General features: G+C 42.4%; 1 protein-coding gene across 1 annotated transcript in view; it reads left to right on the top strand.

Annotated features, from left to right (window-relative positions):
- The first annotated feature begins 3,925 nt into the window (after positions 1–3,925).
- The window catches only part of LOC116400074 (sodium/glucose cotransporter 4-like), an 18,430-nt gene continuing 12,617 nt past the window's right edge, over positions 3,926–9,738 (top strand). Inside the window, exons 1-4 of the mRNA XM_031877720.1 lie at positions 3,926–4,070; positions 5,505–5,629; positions 6,431–6,502; positions 7,662–7,780. Of these exons, the coding sequence (XP_031733580.1) occupies positions 4,049–4,070; positions 5,505–5,629; positions 6,431–6,502; positions 7,662–7,780 (338 nt within the window). The 5' untranslated portion in view covers positions 3,926–4,048. The remainder of the gene's footprint in view (positions 4,071–5,504; positions 5,630–6,430; positions 6,503–7,661; positions 7,781–9,738) is intronic.

Raw genomic sequence — 9,738 nt, 5'->3', positions numbered from 1 at the left:
CTGAGAGTTAAAAGACAAATCCTGATCAAAGGTAACTCCAAGATTCTTTACGGTGCCGCTGGATGCCAGCGCAATGCCATCTAGAGAAACTATATCATTAGATAACTGATTTCGGAGGTGTTCTGGGCCTATTAGAATAACTTCAGTTTTGTCTGAGTTTAACATCAGGAAGTTGCAGGTCATCCAGGTTTTTATGTCCTTAAGACATGCTTGCAGTTTAGCGAGCTGATTGGTTTCATCTGGTTTGATCGATATATATAATTGAGTATCATCTGCATAACAGTGAAAGTTTATAGAGTGTTTTCTGATAATATTGCCTAGAGGAAGCATATATAAGGTGAACAAGATTGGTCCAAGCACAGAACCTTGTGGAACTCCATAATTGACGTCGGTCTTCATCGAGGCTTCATCGTTTACATAAACAAACTGAGATCGATCCGATAAATAGGATCCAAACCAGTTCAGTGCGGTTCCTTTGATGCCAATATAATGTTCAAGTCTCTGCAACAGGATGTAGTGGTCTATAGTGTCGAACGCAGCACTAAGGTCTAACAGGACAAGAACAGAGACTAGTCCTTTGTCTGATGCGATTAGAAGGTCATTAGTTAATCACAGCCCACTCTCACCTCAAGGAGGTTCATTTTAATAGGACTCCCTCCTCACTGATCCTTTCTACACCTATGCTGTTACAGACCGTACTGCTGGCAAAGCTTTGCCTCCTCCACCCCAGCCTCCACCCTTTCTAGTTCAGAGTTCATCTTGCATAGCAAATGGTTGAAATGCATTCAAAGTTTACTTCAGGCTCATTCCTGTATACCCGGGGGGTTTATGCATGGTGCTCCCTGTTTTGGCTTAGTAGCTGCTTGGCTAAATCCAGGGAGCATGTAAAGAGTGGAGCCGTCAGCGCCAAGTTTACCTGTATTTCCATTTGTTGCAATAAATGGTTAAAAATCTATGACAAGAGTTCCTGACTGAACCATGTTTTATGTAATCCTGTGTGGTCGAACACACTCAGTACTGTGCATCTCGTACATGCGGAGCACTGAAGCGGCTCTTGCTTTGCTTACGAATCAGCTTTATTGACCAAGGATGCGTTTGAGGTTATTGTTAATGTGCACTAACAACAAGATGGCGCCGATGGCAGCCTCGGTACTGCGCTCTCTGGTACTTTTGTTTTGCACCATTACCACCATTCTGCGCCAATACCTCAATTCCATTGTCATTGTTGTTTTTCTTTATGTTCATATATATACTTTTGGATATAGATTTATATTGTACACAGTAGTTAGATGTTTATGCTTACCTCTGTTCTACTTTGTTGTCCTTGTTTTATATTTTTATTTTGGTTTTTTTATTTGTATATCCTGTGTATGTAAGTTGAGAGCAACGTGAAAACCGGAGTCAAATTCCATGTAAAGCTGATTCTGATTCTGATTGTTAACGATTTACTGGCAGATACAAACGACATACACCTAGAAACAAGGACACTGTTAGTCAAATATATCACCATCTGGCCTAACATCGTGAACAACGTGCGTATTATTTATTTGCTAAATATATGTTGTGATAAATCAAATTGAGGTAAATTGGCTCAGAGAAAAATGGGACTTTGGATGCTTATTTATTGAAGGATTAAGTACAGTATTAGTAGACAGCTCGATGAGAGAATGACACACTTTGAACTAGAAAAGTGCACTCAGTAGAGTGCAGATCTCTAATAGGTGTGTCTCCCTCTCCTGTCCCAAACAAAGAAGAGTTGATTCTCACTCAATTGTCCCTCCAGGCTCCCTTACAGTCAAGATGGCAGTCAAGAAACGAAAGTTACGAATGTAACTACGGTTCTATGAATCCCGGATGACCGCCAGAGGCAGTGCTTCACACTGGATATCTTCTGTCTCGCGCATGCGCAGGTCGAGTATTTATATCAACAAAGTCACCTGTGACCTCGGATGACCCCCGTCGTCTATAAGTTCCGGTATCATCCTGAGATCAGTCCTACGGAATCTTCTCGTGAATTCACGGGATTCCGAGTGACCAAGAACTCTGACGGTCATCCAGGATTCATAGAACCGTAGTTACATTCGTAACTTTCGTTCTATTTCATCCTTACTGACCGCCAGAGGCAGTGCTTAACACTGGATGACTTATATCAACAGAGTCACGAGGAATCACAAGTACCTACCTCGTATAGCTCAGGCAGAGGAAGCTGGCCAAAGAACCCTCCCCAGTGGGTGAGGGGTGGCAACGTTAACTCTGTAGTGTCTGGTGAATGTGCTCGGTGATGCCCATGAGGCCGCAGCACATATATCCTCCACAGGCATACCTCTCAGGGCTGCCCATGACGTGGAGACACTCCTGGTAGAGTGGCCCTTCACTCCGGATGGTAGAGTATGGTCGCTCGCCTTGTATGCATAGGCAGAGAACAGGCAGGGGACAGTCAGTGAGAGGGGAGCGAGGCCACTCTCTTCACTAGGATAGTTGCTGCAGATATTGGTGTCCCACCAGTTAGCTTTAGCGGGAACACTCTGTTAACTGTGAAAGGCGGCCCGACAGCGTAACTCTACGCTCCCGTTAGCACGCCACTCGATTAGCTACAACGGAGGCACTCGGCCAACCGTGGAAAATGAACAATGGTTATAGAAAAACAATGTTAATCGATCTCACCGATTGCTGTCTTCGCGATTTTGGTGGCCCTTATCAGACTGAGTCCGGGGCTCGATGGTCCGCACGGCGAACACGCCGTTCCCTCCTAAGGCGGACAGCTTGTCGCAGCCTTTGGAGGGCAAAGATCCGCAACTCCGACCGGTGGTCACAAGGCTACCGCTACAAACTCTAACATGTCTTGATCGTAGACAAAATAATTTCTTATTCTTGTTTAGTTTCTACTAGCATGGTAGTTAACCTGCATAGCGAGAAGATGAAAAAGGACTGATCTCAGGATGACACCGGAATTTATAGACGACGGGGGTTATCCAAGGTCACAGGTGACTTTGTTGGTATAAGTACTCGACCTGCGCATGTGCGAGACAAAAGATATCCAGTGTTAAGCACTGCCTCTGGCGGTCAGTAAGGATGAAATAGAACAGGGATTAATGCATCTCATATCATGTCTAACTTTAGTGGGTATGGAATTAATCTGCAGATGATCCAGTTGAGACCAAACTTGCACTGCAACCAAGTGAGGTCATTAAGCATACAGTCATGAATGAGGATGGAAAATATCAAGCTGATGGGTCCAGTAGTGTGCGAGATTAGCCGTGGACAGACAGATACACACACGCAGACACACACAGACCAAACGCATGATCTCACAGGCTTACCTTCTAGCGGAGATAACAACATGCCAACAATAACTTAGAAAGAACTATACAGGTCTAAGCAGCATGTAGGAGCAGCATATGGTCATTGATCAGTGTTGACCGATTAGATATAGGGATGTACCGATAACAATACTGACATGGGATATCTGTCCAATTCTGACTCCGATAGCTGGATCTGGTATCGGATACCATTATTTTAATAAATACCAATTTAGTACATTTATATCTATGCATTTATTTGTTACATTTTGTTTTACTAAACTAGTAAAGGAATGTTTAAGTCAAGCCTTACATACAGAACAGTGATCCCAGTCTCTTCCACACAGTGAGACATACAGCATATTAATTAAACACTGGTATCGGATCAGTACTCGGTTCCGGCCCAGGTGTCAGTATCGATATGTGGACTGAAAAAGTCAAATCGGTGCATCCCTATACTTAACATGAAATCAAACTACATACTGCACCGTACCCAGAGCCAACTGTTAATCCCCTTTTAAATTAAGTCATGTATGTCAGGGCTTGCCAATTATAGCTAACCAGAGAAGTTTTCCTGTCTCGATAACAGACTGATTAATAATTAAGCTCCAGGTTGACTGCACTGATTCCCACGTCTCTGTCAGGGTCAGCAGGATCGACTAGCTCAGTTATAGAGTCAGAGGAACTCATACAGGACAATCGCTGCAGGACTGAGTGCCTTTAACACAATCTGGAATATTGGAATCAGCATGTCTGCCAGTCTCACTACAGGTATGACCTTCTTTAACTCACATTCATGCTCGTTGACTCCGTGAACTACTGCTTATACAACAGCAAGCTCTATTTTTATGGCAGGTCCTAAGCAGACTTTACAGACAGCTCTGCAAAACATGTGAGACAGGAACACAGGGAAGGCAGAGATACAAACTATACAGGAGACAGATGCGTGTTAAAACAGCTGATTCATCAACTCTTAACAGGAATGGACATTACACATCTGTACGGGCTTTTCACTACAACACCTGCATTATCATTTCACCTTTAGCCCGTGCAAGACAAACCTTCTTGGCCTTATTGGGGTATGATAAGGAAGGAGTAATGTATCTTTGGGGCCTGTAGGTGGAATGGTCATCTGAAAGTGTCAGTTCTCTTATGTCACAAAAACAGATTTTCCACTGAGACCTCTGCCACCAGCCCAAACTTATGGAGATGCAGCTGTGAGCTCTGTGGGTAACTGTATCTGGAATAGCTTTCTCCACACATTCACATCGACCACATATACTGGAACCATTTGGTTGAAATGTATTTTTTTTTTCAGTTTACTGTTAATGCTCGTAAGTACATTTGAGTTAAATTACTACACACAAAGCCTGTTTAAATAACATCCAGAATAGTTTTTTAAAAATCCAAGTGGCTTCTACTTAAGACATTACTCAACTACGCTTTCATAATTAGGGGTACAGGAAAAAAATTCATCTATAATTTTGTGCACTTTTGGAGCGTTTCTTTTGCACCTCACATCTCACATCTCATCAGAGCTCTGACTGGACTTCTGTTGATACGTGATGTGAGTCCCGATTGAATTGTTGGAAACGATTCAATCTCCATCTCCAATCTCCAATAACTACGACCCGCCCCTCCTACCTGCTACAACTAGATCTGTTGTGAGGAAAAGCAATCACTTTGGTGCTTGTTTCAGCTCAGTACTGGCTCTCCCAGCCCTGAACTAAAGGTCCGACTCGGGCTGCACCAGTCACAAGTTCCATGCTACAGTCATAAACCAACCATGAACTTTAATTTGTCCCCTTTTAGAAGTTTATTACTGATCAATCATGAAATCCAACAGTCTGTAATCAGTGTTTATAGTTGTTTTCTTTACCTTGGAGTCGATTTGTGAGTTGTGCAATGTTGCAGTTGGTCAGCTGGTCTCGTTTACTGCCTAAGGTCGTTAGTCACTGGGGGACTGACTCAGTGAATTAAGTGACTCGAAGTCTCGATTCAATTTAATGAGTGACTCGTAGAAACCTGAGTCACTAGAAAGAGTCAAACACTTTCAGCCACACTTTTACTGGAAATTCAGCCCCACTGTTGTCACAGCTGACATTCCGGCATCCTCTACAGCGTTGTTGAATTACAGTTAATACGTGTACTTTGTATATATTGTAGTTATATCTCTGCTGTATGCTTTGATTTGTGTGTACATAGCTGCAGGCAGCAGCTCCTCAGGGTTCACCACTGGAGCCCCTCCCAGCACAGGTATCAGTGTGCATGCTGCTGACATCGCTGTGGTTGTCGTGTACTTTGTCTTCGTCATGGTGGTTGGGATCTGGGTAAGACCTGGAAGTGGCTCAACTCATGTAACACTTGCACCTACACTATCTTAAGACCTATCCCAGGTGTTATAACAGGTGTTCATGAGAGTGTGTTAAACCCCTGTGAGCTCACACTTAAAGCTGCAAAACGTATTGATTCACACATCATCAAACAACTATTGTAAAGATATAGTGGAGATCCAGCAGTGTGTGTAGTATCCAACCCACTGTGTCAGAGCTGTTGCCGTTGTCCGCACTGTTAGCGCTGTTAACTGCTAGCCACCTGCTCAGCCGTCATCATGTTGAGAGCCTTGTGCAGGCGATCCCTCAGTCATAGCTATGCTTTGAATTTGGAATGTAGCTCCTGTAACTAATTGAAATATATAACCATTTTTAGTTTTCACAAATGCTTTAAGTGTCCTAAGACATGATTGGAGAAAATGCTAAGCCCTGGATACTACCAGGTTCCTGACAAAGAGCCAGATTGGGCTCTAAAAGTGGTACTTCTCTTTATGTGAAAAATATTAAAGCTTTACAGTACATGAACAGGTGACAGTGGTTCAAGTCCTTTTTATGAGTGCACGTTTCTGTACATGCTAAACACGTTTCTGGATTTGAGATATTTCTTTCATAATCTAGGCTACCTGAAAGGTGCTTGTTCTTTAATGAGTCAGTATGTGTTTTACTCATTATTTTATGTAAAGAGAACAGCAATTCTGGAAGCTCATGGTGCTCATTGGTTGTAAATGTGTGATACTGCATGAGAACACAGTTTGAAGTATCCTGCTGGCCTGCTCTCTACCTCTGCCTCCTCTACAGTCGTCAGCGCGAGCCAATCGCAGCACTGTGAGGGGCTACTTCCTGGCTGGCCGTTCAATGACGTGGTGGCCTGTGAGTATATCTGACTGGCGTGGGATGTTTTCTTCTCAATTCCATAAGAACATGTTGATGTGCTGTATGTCATATACAATATGTCTTTGTCAACATGTTGTACTGTTTTTTGTCTGAATCTTTGTTCTGTTTGGACTGAAGACATCACAGAGCAGTTATTCTGACAGTAGAGGAGTCAGCCAATAAGTATTGAGATGTTTCAGCATATTAAGCTTTATTAACAGTATGAATAACAAAGTTGTTTTTTTTATAGATCGGTCAGATCCAAACTACGTGTGGTGCATTCATTTAGTAAAAGAAAAAAAGCCTCTTTATTATTCTGAGCTATGATATATTGACTTTTCATCGCACATACAATGTCCTTTGATTCTAATATGGCAACACTTGATAAACAGTATCCTCAGCTCTTTAGCAGACCCTGTGTGATTCAGACGTGCTCAGTGTGACACTTAGTCTGCTGCAGATCAGTTTCTCCCATTTCACACAGTTTAGTCAGATCAAAAAGTAGAGGAGATGTCTTCATTATACAGACGTTTGTGCAAGAGCATAGGAAAAGATACTCTTGAAAGCTCAAAGGTTTTATAACTATTTTCCTCGACCTTTCCCCTCCTGGTGCAGGTCAATACCAACATTTCTTCCATCTAGTCCCTGATTTCTTAAGAGCATTGTCTTTTTATTTTTTGTGATAGGCTAATTAGGCCTAAATAAATAGAAAACACATATATTTGAAAGTCCGGCCCCACATTGACTGCTTGGAAAATTCGAGCCCTTGGACAAATGTAGTTGACGACCTCTGCTTCATCGTGTTCAGGAGTCATGTTCAGTCTCAGCAGGATGTACCAGGAGGTGAGTGATGTTGATATCCAGTATGTCTGAGGACTAGAATACCCAGAAGTCTCCAAAGGAGCTTGATTCAGAGAACGGCTGTGTTCAAGAGTTCCAGACAGGGTTACATAGATTGAAGCCTGATTCTCAGAGACGAGGCAGCCACAACAAGGTCACTGTCCTCTTCCCTCCTACATGTTTGTCTACTAAACAATTACACCACAATACAAGGACTGTAATCTAAAGCCTTATTAAATATTGTATACATTCTACTTTCTGATATAATAGACAAAAGCCTTTGTTGTTAATGTGTATATGTTGTATGTGTTTTCAGATTGGAGCCTCTCTGATGTCCAGTAATGTTGGCAGCGGTTTGTTTATTGGTCTAGCAGGAACAGGAGCAGCCGGAGGCATTGCTGTTGGGGGATTTGAATGGAACGTAAGGATGACTTTGTGATTTTAGGAGAGAATGGGGCGACCAGTCATTCAAGTCTTCTTTTTCCTCATCTAATACATATAGTACATACTGTATATCCAGTATACTGTATATAGTCAATATATAGCGGATGCACCTTTGGCAGTGATTGCAGTCTTGAGTCTGTGTGAATAGTTCTCTATCAGCATTGAACATCTGGACATTCTTCATTGTGAATCTGTTCAAGCAGTGCATGGAGATAGTCAGTGAAACGCGTTTTTTTCAAATCCAACTGCAACTTAGCTACTGGATTGAGCTCAGTGGGCAGATGAAGAGAAACATGTGTGCTCACAAAACCCAGGCCTTGACTTTCCCCACACATCTAACAAAGAAGAATGTGTGGTGAGACCCTCACAGACACTTCAGACATGAGTCTTAGATGAGAGTTGAGTTGAGAGACAGGTTTTGTTTGAGCCATCATCTTCCATTATATCCTGAGTTGTGAAGCACTTTGTGAGGTCTGTTCCAACATTAGAACTATGAATGAATCATCGTCATCCTTCTGACGTGTATTAATAGTGATAGATACCCCGATGATGGTTTACAGATGCATGTGATAAATGAATGATATGGACATTATGGTGCTGTTGGAGAAGCTCACAGATGTCACACAGTGGTTCTTCTCTCTGACAGCTCTGATGAGTGGTGGAGCAGGGATAAGTAATGACATGCAAACTGATTAAGAGTGTTTCTACATCCATTCGTGGCTACCTGTGGGGGTTGTAGGCTCCATAATGATTTAGATTTAAAACACAAAACCAGTTGAACGTGCAGCTTCATGAATCTGACAAATAAAGGTTGTGTTGGAACCATCCCTGTAGCTTTGACTTTATTCTGGGGCTCATTGTCTTGCTGGAAAAAAGATCTTCCCCGAAGGTTTTCCTTGTATAATTTTAGCAGAGACGCGAGCATGATGCTGCCACCGCCATGTGTCATGCTAGGGCTGGCATCTCATGATGATGTGCAGTGTTTGGCTTACACCACACATGGTGTTTAGTCTGACAGCCAAAACGCTCAGTTTAGGTCTCATCAGATCATAGAACCTTCTTTCAGAAGGGTTCATTGTGGCCTCTGCAGGTAACACTTTACAATACAGTATTGTAGTAATTAAATAGGTATTGTAAGTGTTATGCTTCTGATATGTCGTGGGCTTTCTATGGCTCGACAGTCTGTCCTTCCAACGGTGATTTTGTGGGAAGCCTGGAAGGAATTTCTTACAATTTGGCACAAACACCCACCTGGACTCAAGGATGAACTGATTAGAATTTGGTGGTCAAACGTCAAGGTGAATGTGACCTCACATGTTAATGGAAATAGCTCAAGAATCATTTGCTAATTATGAAAATATCACACAGAAGTCTAATAGGATAAGATGATGAATTGTTGACTTTTGGACATGATGTAAACTGCAACATGACTGGTTGGGAGGAGGCGTACAACCTCGAGGCAGTACTTCTAGTTTTTAGAGGCTTTCTCTTTGCCACTCTCCCAGTAAGATGTGACTGGTGAGGCCAAAAGCTGTCTTTAAAATCTCAACCTCTGATGCTTGAAACCCCTTGTGTGTGACAACCCTTCACCTCTTGGTGACGTCTAGACAGATATACTACTGTTCCATTCTCTTTCCATTTCTCAATGATTCATGAAACTGCACTGGGATATGTTTCTTGTAACCGTCCCCTGACTTTTGCTTTTCAATTATCACCAAGACCCACCAAAAGTTGGACCCTCCACATTGTTTACATCTGTGTGTCCTATTCCAGTAAAGTGGGTGAATACTTATGCAAACATATCTTATATTTTTTGTTTTGTACAATGTCAACCTATCCAATTCTTATCCTGTGTGCATTGCATTCAATATAATGACACTAAAGTGATTACAGGACAATAGCGGACACATACTGAGGCAGTGTGTGTGTGTGTGTGTGTGTGTGTGTGT

This window comes from Anarrhichthys ocellatus, unplaced genomic scaffold, assembly GCF_004355925.1.
Source record: "Anarrhichthys ocellatus isolate YVR2014 unplaced genomic scaffold, GSC_Weel_1.0 scaffold145, whole genome shotgun sequence".
NCBI lineage: Eukaryota > Metazoa > Chordata > Actinopteri > Perciformes > Anarhichadidae > Anarrhichthys > Anarrhichthys ocellatus.
The sequence above is the reverse complement of the archived record's forward strand: the minus strand, read 5'-3'. Positions and strand labels throughout refer to the sequence as shown.